The 13,358-nt window shown below is 45.1% G+C and overlaps 1 protein-coding gene across 1 annotated transcript in view; it reads right to left on the bottom strand.

The window, feature by feature from the left end:
- ZFHX3 (zinc finger homeobox 3) overlaps positions 1–13,358 on the bottom strand; it is a 159,225-nt gene that overhangs the window by 11,242 nt on the left and 134,625 nt on the right. The window contains exons 5-7 of the mRNA XM_068992276.1: positions 11,087–11,220; positions 10,734–10,934; positions 1,102–1,204 (exon numbers count right to left, since the gene is read on the bottom strand). Of these exons, the coding sequence (XP_068848377.1) occupies positions 1,102–1,204; positions 10,734–10,934; positions 11,087–11,220 (438 nt within the window). The remainder of the gene's footprint in view (positions 1–1,101; positions 1,205–10,733; positions 10,935–11,086; positions 11,221–13,358) is intronic.

The raw sequence follows: 13,358 nt of genomic DNA, 5'->3' as shown, positions 1-13,358 counted from the left end.
GAACACAGAATCTGATGATGAGGGAAATACCCAACCTGCAGACACACAGGAAGAAGAGAGGAAGAAAAGGAAATACAGAAAGTCTCAACTCTTAGTAGGCCTATACCATCACACAGATCTGTCTTTTAAACAATATTCATTTCAGTTTCTCAGGAAATTAAAGGATACCCTTTTTACATGGATCTAAACTGTAGAATATGTGATTTAGTGCCCTGCTAAGATGTGGGGCATTTGTAAGGACTGCTGTCCATTGTAACAAATTTTGGATATATTTCTTAGGCATTAAATTTCCTGTTACAGTGTGACTTCTGACTGTCCTCTCTATTCAATAAGCAATGAATGTTCAAGTGGCCAATTATGAAAATAATACATTAAAATTTTTTTCTACAATGAGATCATCATATCCATAAATATTCTGACCTTTTTTCAGGTCAGTGGTACACTGCCTAGTATGGAGACATCATAAGGGAGGAGGTGGAGCAGTCGTGTGGGGCAGAGCTCTTCCCAACTTAAATCTTAGCTGCCAACAGGATGTCAGTGATGGAGGAGAGACTCATAAACCGAGGTCCCACCCAGCGAGGACTCACCGCAGGGCACCACCAGCATCTATATCTACAACAGCGTCCCTTCCAAATGCTCCTTTCTGCTGCCTCCTATGAGACAGTCCTAGAAGTCTCAGAGAAGAGTTCTGTGCAGATACAGTGCCTAGAAAGATACCTAATCCAGTGCCCTGAGATCACCCATGTACTCCACAAGTCCCTCATGTTTAAGTCCTCAGAGAGGGAATGTGTAATGGCTTAGGATGGATGGTAAGTTATGAGTGTACTGACTGAGTCTCTGGCCATTAACTTCCTCATTGTACAGTCTAAAGGGACCTGTGTCCACCAGAACCTCACTGGTTCTCACCTGAGCTGTTCTCACTTCAAACCACATGAAGAGCAACAGATACCCACTCAGAGCCCGAGTACCCAGTGCTAACAGCAGCGCCCCTCGTCCCCTGAAAAGTTCCATTCAGCTTAGGAGTACAGTAAGGGATCTCCGGCACTCTTGCCCTATGGACATTCTGTTTCTCTCCTCAAGGTCAAGAGTCATGACACTAACCAGGTTGCTTTCCTGCCTCCTCCACACTGGAGCTCCCGTCTCGATCTGGAACAGCCGCTGGGAGGAACATGCTGCTGGGCATCACCATCTCAGGGGTGGTCACCTAAAGAGAAAGCGGCAGAGACATGAGGCAAGTCAAAAGGAGAGGAAAGAGACCCAAATAGGAAAAGGTGTAGAAATTATTTAATAAGCAAAATTAGCCTTCACCAGTGTTAAGGCTGGAGGTGTCACTTTCCATAGCTCACTGAAGATTCATGTTTATTAGACAAAGCTCACATCAGTCAAAAGTGTTTCTACGGTTGCATTCTGGACATAATTAGCAGTGCACACTTGAAGAATAATCTTATTATTAATATTTTTCCTTTATGCAGAATTTTGACTTTGATCACTGACAATGTTTTGTCATGGGCTGTGAAACTTCTTGTGCAACCAATTAGGTAGATAAGTTGAAAGGCCCACCTTAAGCTGCTGAAAACATAATAAGGGCCCTAATTAAATCATACCTAGTAAAGTACACTGTAATCTTGAAGCAGGGAGCATTGTAGTACTATTTTCAAAATGTATTCAGGCAAGAAGAGGAGGGGAATGAGCGAGAGAAAGGGTAAGAAGAGAGGAGAACAAAGGGAAGGCTAAGGACATGCAGACACACTGGCAGATTTTCTAGGAAACAACATTTTGTAACCCTTTATAAACTGAGATCAAGTGCAGATGAGCATTTCTTAAGACTCACTTCAGTCAGGATTTCTCCCAGGGTCTCTGCCTGAGGTACACAGCATCAGAGGGAACTTCCACCTGTGTGGTAGCCCGGAGGGTGTCCTGCATCCTACAACAGGGCAGCCCCATCTTGGCCACGGCTATTGCTGCCCAATATAGCAACCTGGGTCAGAAGAGCTACAATTTAAGGTCAGATTTTAGGGATTTATTTCTCCAGGCTGTCCTGCCATCTGGCCAGAAACTTGTCCAAACACATTACCATTTGCCTTCCATTAATGTGATAAGAAGCCCTCAGTATGCAACATAAGGCTAAAAGCCTCTTCGTTTAAAAAGCAGTGCCCCTTGGCCTGCTACAGGACAGCAAGGTAGTTGAGGATATTCCCAGATGAATCAGAAATCGTCCCGTTTGAATGCAGCCTGAGACATGAACTGACCCTGAATTAACAGGAACAGAAACATACAGTCACCACTAGTCTTTCTACGTGGTGCCCAGCCCACCTGGAGACACTGTTTCCTCATCAAACATGACCACTGAAATAGTATCTTCTCTTGCTGTTGCAAAGACCGGAACATCTAGATGACTGTGCAAAATTAAATGTTTAAAATAAATCTTACTGTTAATTTTTAATGGCTTGAGGGTTCTGGCCTTGTTCAAAATCGCTGCTGATGCATTCACTAGAGTCATCAGTGGTAGATTCCACCTCAAGGGGAAACTCGGACAGCTGTCACCATAAATACCCAAAAGGTAACTCCCCCTTACATTTCAGGGTGTTAGGATAACCTTAGCAACCCAGATGCCCAAAGGTGCAGAAGTTAAGCAACAGGCACTGTGGAGAAGGACGCTGAGGGGCCCTGTGTTTATGAACAGCAGGTGCATGGTAGGTGCACGTGAGTGACACAGAACCCCTCTTGCATAGACACTGCACCCTCACACAAAGCTTGCCGGCAGCTGGTTAAGGCTAGCTGTTGATGAATCGTTAGGAATGGAGCAGAGATTGCCAAACTCATTCCATCTATTTTCTTTTTAATAGAAAGCATTTCTGACCAGTGTGGTTGGGGAGTCCAGCGGGAATCCAAGAAGTGAAAGGTCACCGATTAATTTATAGTCCTCAACCAAGGGGGACCACGAGGTTGGGGGCAAGATGGGGAGAAAGGGAAAGGAAAAAAGGACTCCCCACCACCACCTTTCTCAGTTGTAGCTGCAGGATCAGTCCTTTCCTGGGATCTTTAGGAATTATGAAAAATGAATCATGAGAAATAAAAAAAAGCCCTACAGAGTAAAAAAGAATAAAATTATCTAACACCTCAGCTGCACATCATTATAGAAAACTGTGGGCTCTTTATACGCATTACAGTAAGGCAGACATCCCCTCTAACAGACTCAGTACGACGGATCAGTAATTGTTTTCATACACTTTAATTAGAAAAACTCAGATGGCTATGAATAATAATGGAAAAGAGAGACTTTTGCACTTGAAAGGTTGAAGTCAATCAAGTGTGAATGACGGCAAAAAAGGAAAAAAAAAAAAAAGACACCAATTCATCAGCCCTCTGTTGTCTCGCCGCGACTTTAATCATAATTCCTGATTGGGATTCAAGAAGGCAGTAAGCAGCGGTTCTTTGTCTGCCTTCACCTTCCATCAATTAACTCTCCCCGAAATATAATCATCAACCTCACATGCTCCTCTGCATCTTAATCTGGGCCTCCAAACCTGCAAGTCTTGCCCCGTATGTATTTAAGTAATTACTTTTATCTACCTGCATCTTCTCATCTATAGTATACCCAACCTCTCCCTGAAAGCAAACAAACAAAAAAGATTCAGCATATAAAATCTTAATGGACAAGAAGTTCCCAGGAGACTGAGAGAAAGACTCCTGAAGGGAATCCTAAGGATCTAGAAATTGTGACGGGGTCTATCTGCCCATGTGTCTGAACAGAGAGATGGCAATGGAAGCCTCTTTGCTATGCAGGACAGTGACAGGCCCCACGTCAGCTCTTGGACGTTAAATATTCCTGTGTCTGTGTCCACTCCTCTTTCTCCTACCAGCTTCTCAACCCTGTCACTCAAAGTTTCCACACTTTTTTGGTCAACAGCCAAAAGTACAGTCCTGCCAATGCCTCACTGAGGAGCTGTGCTCACAGAAGATGATGTAAGTCGGCCAAGGGCAGAGTTCCTTCAGCACCCCTTGTCTCCCAATCAGATATGGCTGCCGTGCAGCATGGAAGGCTCAAACCACCCCAGCTAGGCTGGAGGTCCCTGGGAAAGGCGGTCACTCACCAGTGTCAAGCACAGTTCTGTAAAGGCCTTCCTCTCACGAGGAGCATCAGAGCACACTGGCAGGTGAAGGGAAAAAACCTGCCCACAGCATAACCAGCTCCCACCCTCCCCCACCAAACGTGTCCAAGCTGCAGACCCCCCAAGCACTGGATGCCTCCATTACACACTCTGTCCCAGCACCCCCAACCACAGACTCAAATGCCAAACAAAGAGATTAAGGTTTGGCCAGACCACACTATCAGTCCAAACGCCTACTCATCCTACATCGACATCCATGTAGATTGATTCTTCCAGTAATCTTACACCCATACACAATGAGTATGTTAAATTACATTCTCCCATACTTGACACTAATGTATAAACAGGACTTAAGACTATGAAAACAGACTTTTAACTAAAAGTCCAAGTTTTTCAGGTAAGAAAGTTCAATCTCTTAGAGCCATGACTTCCTCAGAATTTGAGTCTCTCTTGATTGGTGGTGGTCTGGATAGCACACGCCTTCCTCCTGCCTCTCTGAGCCAAGTCAGGTATGCAGAGTTGATGGGAACTCAGGAACAAAGCATCATCTGAGCAGGGACAGAACCTTCCAAACAGGTAAACAGGTCTCACACAGAGTGAGAAATGGGGAGTTCTGCACTGATGCTGGAAATCTTCAAGTTTCAGCAATTTTCATATATGGCAATAGAAGTAGAAGCGTTCTACTTCTTCACGTGAAGAAAAATCTTCACACTTAAGCAATTCCAAAACAACTCAGTTGATGAGAAGGAAGGGCCTCAAGTGATTCTGCTTGTCCATTCATTTGACCATCATTCACTAAACTTTGAATAAGGTCCCTGTGCCACTTGCTTGTGAGACAGAGCAAGACCAGGTCCTTGGGCCCAAGAAGCTCACATCCAGAATAATTAACCTTTTCGATATCATAAACTCATTAGGAAATCTGATGAAAGAGGCAGGCTCCTAGAAAAAATACTTTCAAACAGACTATTGCAGATTATTTCAGGAAATCACAGGCTCCCTAGAGAGAAATTCCTGGACTCAAGTTAATTGCCCTTGAACTACTGGGAAAGGTGACATGGCTTTGTAAATACCTCCTGTTCAGTTCACCATTATTTAGGATTATGATTTAGTGCCTTTCAAGTTTCTGTGACGTGAGTGGGCCTGAAAGCCTCAAGGACGCATCTTATAAAAGCCAGAGTCTTAGATGTGGGTCTGGTCACCACTGTGACATTCAAGAGGGGCCGCTGATATTTACTTTCTCAATGGAAGAAGCTGGATTATAAGGAGCTGCCACACTCCTTGCTTTCTTTGGGTCATGGATGTGAAATGGCCAAATACAACACCTTGAGCAACCAAGGGGTATATAAGTTTTGCTAAATTCTTAACGGGACTGTTCATGGAAATTCATCCCTCAAGGCCACCCTGAGGTTAGATCAATGCAACCAACAAGTTCCACATGCTGGCAAGCAAAGGTATCTTCTCAGACTCAAGTACTGCACCTCACTTCTCTCAGACTTTCATCCCCACAGCCTTGGCAGTGCTCACCTGAGTAGAGTTGCTTTGTGAAAGGCTCACTATTCCAAGTGAAAGGACAGGTTTGCCAAAACCTAGACTCCCAAAGAGACTGAAATCCTTCACATTTCAGTAAAAAATCAACAGACTGAAGAGCCTCAGATGAAGGGAAAGAAAGAGGGAATGATAACAGAGGGAAAGACAGAACCTCAGACACAGGCCTTCCCAGCAGAGACCTGCCTAGTCTGTACACCTGGTGAATGAGGTATTGGTCCTATTCTTTTGAAAGCCAGTGCTTCCAGACCTTAGCATTCTAGCTAGTGGGGGACCTAGAGTTGATGGTGCCAGTGAGGGTCCAGCTGCTCACTTCCTCCTCTGACCTCAATGGCTGCCAGGATGTAGGAGCTGTCTGCACGCCTGCAGCCAGCAAGCCAGGCACTGCTTGGCAGCAAAGCCTCAGAGTTTTGTTTTTTTTTTTCACTACTACCTTCCAGTTGTGCTAGGTTGGGCGCTGGACCCTGGTGTCCGGAGGGCCATTTCTCTGTCTCATTTCCCTTCTAAAATGTCATCTATGTGGCTTTTTTTTTTAACCTAAAACCCATGAGGAAAAATTGTAGAGCAATATTAACATTCATATGGCCAGAAACAAATGTAGCCCTGAACCAGATTTTTAAAATCTAAGAATCAGAAAGACTGAAAAAAGGAGATAGGTGGGAGAACTGGAAACACATGAACAGTTGTCTCTCTCTCTCTCACACACAGACACAGACACAGACACACACACACACACACACACACACACTCACACACACACAGCAGAAGAGAGAGAGAAGAGAGCTGAGGAGACTGAATTGGAGAGAAAAGCTTCATTAGACTCAGAGAGGCAAGCAGTGGCAGTATACCAAGGTCACTTCTAATTTAGACCATCTAATTGGCAAACAGGCTCCAAATGGCTATCATCTCACAGGACTTGGAATTAATGAAGCCCGATTATTTTCATTACCTTCCTCTGAGATGGAGACAAAGTGAGAGCTGGTACCCAAGTGGGTGCCACAGCCTCAGGGCCAGTGGCCACCTGAGAGCCCCGGTGCAGGGGGGCTAAGCAGCCAGCCTGGTCTGGAGACTCAGATGTACGGGCACACGGTGAGCACAGAGAGAGATGCTGACCGAAAACATCACAGGAGTCAGACAGCTGTAGGGTGGGGTGAGGTGTGGGGGATTGGGAGCTATGGAACTGCAGGCAGCATGGGTCCAGGAGCTGTGAAAGGGAATCAGTGCATGTACAAAAAACATACAGGATAATTAAGAACTGCTAAAGGGAACAAAGATGAAGAGCTAGAGAAAAAAGGTGTTCCTGGCTGCTCCAGACTTAGCCCCGTTCTCTGCCATGAGGTCACACTTTGCTAAGTGATGGAGGAACAAAGACAGTTTCCCTGTGTTAATGCTCTGCAATCCCAGTGGTGTGTCCTGCCACTTAGGACAGTGATCAATTAGAATAATTCAGGACCACTGGAAATTATTGTAGGTGGTCTTTCCTATTCTCATTTAGGGGCTAGAAACCTGGCCCCCTTGCCCTCAACCCTCCTCCCCTGGAAAAGTGAGCAAAAAGAGGTGGCACAAGCAGTGGCTCCTGTACCCCCATCACTGACTCAGACTCTCGAACTTCTCTGTCACTAGGTGAGAGCGCTATATTACTGGCGTTGGGGACCAGCCGCTCAGTGGGGCCTGGAGGGGCACTTGTCTCACTGTCTTAAGCTTTATAGATTTCCTTCTTTCTTACCATGTGTGTAAAGACAACCTTGGGGCTCTGTTTCCCACAGGCCCAGCAGAATGAACTGCTGTGGGTGCAGTTTCCATAGCAGAGGGCCAGAGCTGCAATTGTTCCCAGTGGAGAATATTTTTCAAGCCCCTTCATCGGTAAAAAGAAGGGGGCCCATGGAGGACACAGATATGAGATGCAGAGCATAAGCAAGCAGCTGTTACCATAGCAACAGACATATTAGACACTGCAGGTTCCTGAAAGCTGTCTGATAAGGTATTATTAAATGAAGCCTCCTCAAAACACTCTCCATTTACAACTGAACGGAAAGACATTGTATAGAAAGTAATCTATTTCCATTTATCAAGGTGGAATTTACTTTTAGAGAGACTGAAACCCAATTCAAGCCAGATCCTGAGACCTTGGGCCCAGATAGCAAAAAATATTTACCAGAATTTACAGCTTCAGATACCATGGATACACCCCACATCTGCCAGGAGGTGTCTGTTTGGTAGATTTTGCCAGGTTTTCCTCATCTGCACCAAAGGCAGTGCATTCAGTCAAACCCATCTGGCAAGGAAGAAGATTCACTCCTCTCACTGCCATTCATCCGGGCCACTCAGACATAACTTTCTCCTCTGGGAGGATGAGTGACTGGACATTGACCATTCCTTAATGATACAGTTTAGAAAACGGAGCTCTGATTTGAGGGGCATATCTCATCATGCTGTTTTCAGAGTTTCCTGCTCTAGATGGCCAGGAACAAACAGATACACCATCATAAAGTCTAACCAATACTTCCCCTTGGACAGTTTTCTAATAAAGTTGCCATAAAAATAGCCTCCAGGGGCATGATTCTAACCACAGGTTCATTATAAACAGTTGTAAAACAATTTCAAAATTTCATTTTAACACCATACTTTTCAGAGGGAGGACAGTGGCAGCTACTTAATTGTTAGGGTAAAGACCAAGATGAGCAGTCCAGCCCTCAAATAGGGTGCCTGGGTTCACCCCAAAGTATGGCCACAAACTCCCCTCCAACCTTGGCTACTTGTCTTTTTCCTGCTGATCCTGCTAAAGGATGGAGATGGAACTGCTTCCTTTAACTTGACACAAAACATCCTCATGACTTAAGAAACCAGTTCAATTCCGACAGCCATGCAGTAACTCCATCTTCAAGCAAAGAGAGGGTACCAGACTGACCTTACAGACACCTTTAGTCAAATGTAAAACCCTTACATGATTACAGTTCCCACAACTTTCAACTTTATTTCTGAATCCATTAACTGTCTCCTGTTGCTAGCAAATGAACCTCCTATAGTCAGCACATTTCCCACAATTTGCACACTTTTTCAGAAATGTCTAGAAAACACCTCCATTGTGTGCTGTGGGAAAATGAGGTAGGTATACAGGGGTTTCTGAACAGGTGCCAAGCACAGCTCCTTTAGGGAGCACATTTCTCCTACACAATTATGTTCTTGGGGAGTCTTCTCAAACAGGGATTATTAACCTGGCTCCCTGGGTGAACTGTGGGTACCCTTATGCTCCCAGGCATTATACACACAATTTTGTACATGTAGGGATGTACCTGTTGGTCCCATGGCTTAAGTCTTATCCCAGTGCAAGGGGCCCAGGTTTGATCCCTGGTCAGGGAACTAGATCCCACGAGCCACAAATAAGAGTTCACATGTCACGACTAAAGATCCCACATGCTACTATGAAGACTGCAGATCCTACTGCAGCTAAGACCTGGTGTAGCCAAGTAATTTTTTTTTAAATTTTGTACATGCAGAATACTTGAAAGAGTTCTTAAAAACGGATGTCAAACTAGCATGCATAGAATACCCAGTAGGCTAATGAATCATATTCACCAGTCTCCCCCAAAAAGGATTTGAGAATCACTGCTTGAGTAACACCCCCAAGTACCTTAGGAATTTAGTACCCAAGCAAACACAGCAGTAACATCCTGTTGTTAAATGAAGAAGACTCAAATGACCACCAGACTTGCTACCTTGTACCACACTGTTGCTGTTATAAAAGAATTAATATGACAAACAATGGCTATTTGAGATAAAATTTATATACTGGTCCTTAAGAATATATAAATGAAACACTGTCTAATGTAAACCAATCATACAGATTACTACAGGCAAATATTTCCTAAACCAGTGTGATATTAAACAGGAAAAATAATCACCAGAGCAAAAGAATAATGTATTGAAAATGCCTCTCTCCTCACGTCTCTTCCTGCTTCTTTAGGCTCCCACGGTTCCAGGTCAGCTGTGGGAAGTCCTGGGTTGGCCAAAAAGTCCATTCATCTAAGAAATAGGTTGTTCATTAGTTTTTGGTGAAAATGAGAAAATGTGTCTTTTATTTTTACTTAGACCCAAATGAACTTTTTGGCCAACCCAATATGACAGCCTGAGGAAAATCCCACGGCTGGAGAGAATTTCCAGGAAACTTGTAACAGAAACCCACCATCCACAAAAGTAAGTTGCCACTTACAGAGAATCTTTCAACATGTTCACCAATCTATTTGAAAAGACCCATGGAAAGTCACACTTGCAGCACACAGGTCACCACAGTTTCCCGTTGGCTGCTAAAGTTCCCCTGACGCAGCAACAAGTGTATGTTCCTCATGACGAAACATCACTTAGGACATACATTAGTATCACCTGCAGAATTTTGAAAAGTTTTCACATTATGTTATATTTAAATCTTTGTACTAATCTTCTGGGCAATGTCTACAGTGGCCACTTAGAGCCATGCCCCGCCAAGTATAGCAACTTCATGTTCAAAATGCAAAGCCCTGATTCACGAATCGACACGTGCTACCCAAATGAGCATCTTCCTGCCTTGAGAACGAAAGCATCCACCCGAGGGACTCCCCTGTCACGGGGCTGCATTCTAGACTGGGAGAATCTGGGATCAAATCTCAACTTTGCCACCTAAAAGTGGCATCACAGCAGTTAACTTCTCTGAGCCTCAGTTTCTTCAGCCATAATGTAAACGTGTCAAGCCTTTTTTTAAACAGAGTGGCTGTGAGGATAAAATGAAACATAATGAATCTAAGAACAACCTAGAATATGACTTGCTCAGTAAAGGCCTGGAGAACCTGAATAACATCTTGCAGTTAACCCCCCCCAGGCCTCTGCATTTGGAGGGGAGAGGATGATGAGGGATGCTGAGAAACACAGAGCCCTTTGGGTCACCATCATGCTAAGACTAAGGTTGACAGTAGTCACAGGACCATCTTTGACATTTCCAGCTCTGTCCTGGCTCTGGCATCCAGCAGCACAGCATCCTGTCAATGTCACAATGCCACCCTTGACCCCTGGGGAGAGAAGAGGTGCTGCTCCCGGCCGCCTTACCGTCATGATGAGCTTCTCCACACAGTCGGGTGCCACGCTGTGTAGGTGGGTGAGGTGCAGCTGGAGGTGGATCTTGTTGTTGAGCATGTCCTGACAGAGAGGGCAGCGGAGCATGGGCTGCACTGAGTGCTGTGTCATGGCGTGCACGCGTAGCCGGTTGACGTCGGCATTGCTGTACTTGCAGTAGGGACACTGGTACATCTGTGGGGGACACAGCCACCTGCCGGTTGACTTCTCAGTTCCCACGGCAATAGTGTCTGTCCCATGCCCGCCCACCTGAGACTTCACTCCCCACCCCACTCCCCCCAGGTATCTGAAATACTCTCCCACAGCATAGCCCCTCCAGGCCTCACCTGCTCTGGCTTGGTTTCCTCTGATGTTTTTGGTCGCTTTGAAGAAAGAGGGGACTCTGAGCTACCTGGGAAGGAGATGCGTTTGGAGGTTGCGGGAGAATCTGTCAGCTCCTTCTCTGCTTGGCTTGATGATGCTGGAAGGAAAAGCAGAAGATGTAATCCAGCAGCCAGGCCAGGCCAGCTCCCAGAGGGTGCATGCTGGGTGAGAGTCAACATTCATTCATAGCTCAGGGTGTTTGTGAAACACCCAAGTTAAAGAAGGATGAGCATCTGGATGGGTTTATCGGGCACGGTGGGAAAGAAGCAGGCATTGCTTTCCATTGCCTATGAATATCTGTCACTACACCACTTTAACAACTGAACACCAAGGAAAAATGGTGAAGAAATGAACTAAAAAGCTTTGAGTTGGATAAACCTACATTCAGTCTGTTCTGATCCCCCTCCCAGCTGATCAAGACAACCTGCTGGCTCATGAGGGTGGCTGGGGAAGTCTCACCAACTGCTCTACCAACCACGAGTCAACCCAGGAACCAGATAGACTCTCATAGATGTAATCAATGGTATGCTCCCAACATTATTGTCACAGCTCTTGAAATCAAAGGAGACCTGATCAATGTGAACCAAAGCTTGATTTTTTGCATGTATCTGTTCACATGCAAAAAGTCAAGCTTTGGTTCAGCAACTTGCTTTTGGCAGGGAGACGTAACTTAAGAGCGGAACTAGGCAGGGCATGAATCCAACTTATAAACGAGCCAATGCTCCAGACACAAGAGTTTACTCAGAGTGGGTGGTTCAGAGAGAGAGTTTCCTATCTGCTGGCCCAGACCATGCCCTCTCACCCCCATGTCACCAAAAAAGACAAAACACTGATGAGGGAGGAGGGCCACCTGAGGCTTAAGCAGCAAACAGTGGGCACAGAGCAGCGGCGGAAGGAGTTCTGTGAATCACAGAAAGAGACCTGCAAGATCTGGATGAGAAAACAGCCGGGCTAACAAGGTTTAACCAGGATAAATACGCAGAGCTCCTCTTGCATAAACACAAATCCTCAAGTGATCAGATCTGGTTATTCTGAAACCTGGTCAGTAGCTTAAGGCTGGCCCTCTCACTTGTTTTGGATGGGGAACTCCATTTTTCAGAATCTCATTACAAGAGGCAAGAAGAAGAATCCTAAAAATGGTAGTGAGACAAGACATACCCACTGCCGGCTGCCCTCACTGAAAAATCATTTGACTCCACGTAGAGGCCATTGGTATGGAAAGCCTCATTTCTACTCTTCAGTCAGACTGCTTTCTGTCTCATCCGGTCTAGTTACCCAGGATGTGTTTCCAGCTTTGAGATTTGTTCTGACGTGGATACACAAGATGCTGTCATTACAGATGTGTGCTTTAATAAACAGTTGTAAAAAATCAATTTTGTTCATTAAAATTATAAGGCCACACAATAATTTTGAGGGGAAAAAAAAAAAAAAGTGAAATGCAGGAAATATTCCAGGAAGTGGATGCTGTTCCCAGAATGCACATCTTGTGACCTTTAACCCCAGTATCTTGGTAACCTGGTCTACATAAGTTCGTAGAACATCTATTATTTAAAAAGTACAAGGACAAGCATATTACATACAGACCCCTCCTCCTCCCAACACACACATTCATAACAGTACTTTAATCTGTCTCGAATCGACTTCAAACCCATTTTGCTCTTAATGGGAGTTATTCATTTTCACTTGAAAGGTAATACATGACGGCTGGATATTTAATGTGATGGACGGGCTGCCGATTAACTAGGTGCTGTAACATTCTAGTCTGGTTCCCCCATGGCCCACTTCCCATCTCCCAGACCCCCTCAGCCCTGATCCCTCGAAACCCTGTGTCATGGGTTTTAGACCTCTGAGTGTGATGGGCTGCTGCCTACACACTCCCACAATAAGAGTCTTTAATTAATGTTTCAGGGACTTGAGATCTTCCTTTCCCCAGAAGATTCCTTATTCTCCATCATTTTTCATTTTTGCTTACTGGTTGTCTTCCATGTGTTGGAGGCATTAGGTGATACTTCAGATGCCTGTTTGTTAGAGCCACTGTCCACCTTCCTCACTTCCACCTCCAGTCTATAGGATTCAGGGCTTACAGTTAGGAAGGAGCTGCCGTATGGCTCTCCCTTCCTCTAGGTGCGAGCCAGGATACAGAATTCTCCTCTGAACACCCATCTCCGTCTTTTTAGTTAGTCTGCCTGACCTGAAACAACACTTGCTTTTAAAGGACTGTGATGCCACCTTGTC

Source organism: Capricornis sumatraensis, chromosome 20, assembly GCF_032405125.1.
Source record: "Capricornis sumatraensis isolate serow.1 chromosome 20, serow.2, whole genome shotgun sequence".
Lineage (NCBI taxonomy): Eukaryota > Metazoa > Chordata > Mammalia > Artiodactyla > Bovidae > Capricornis > Capricornis sumatraensis.
The sequence above is the reverse complement of the archived record's forward strand: the minus strand, read 5'-3'. Positions and strand labels throughout refer to the sequence as shown.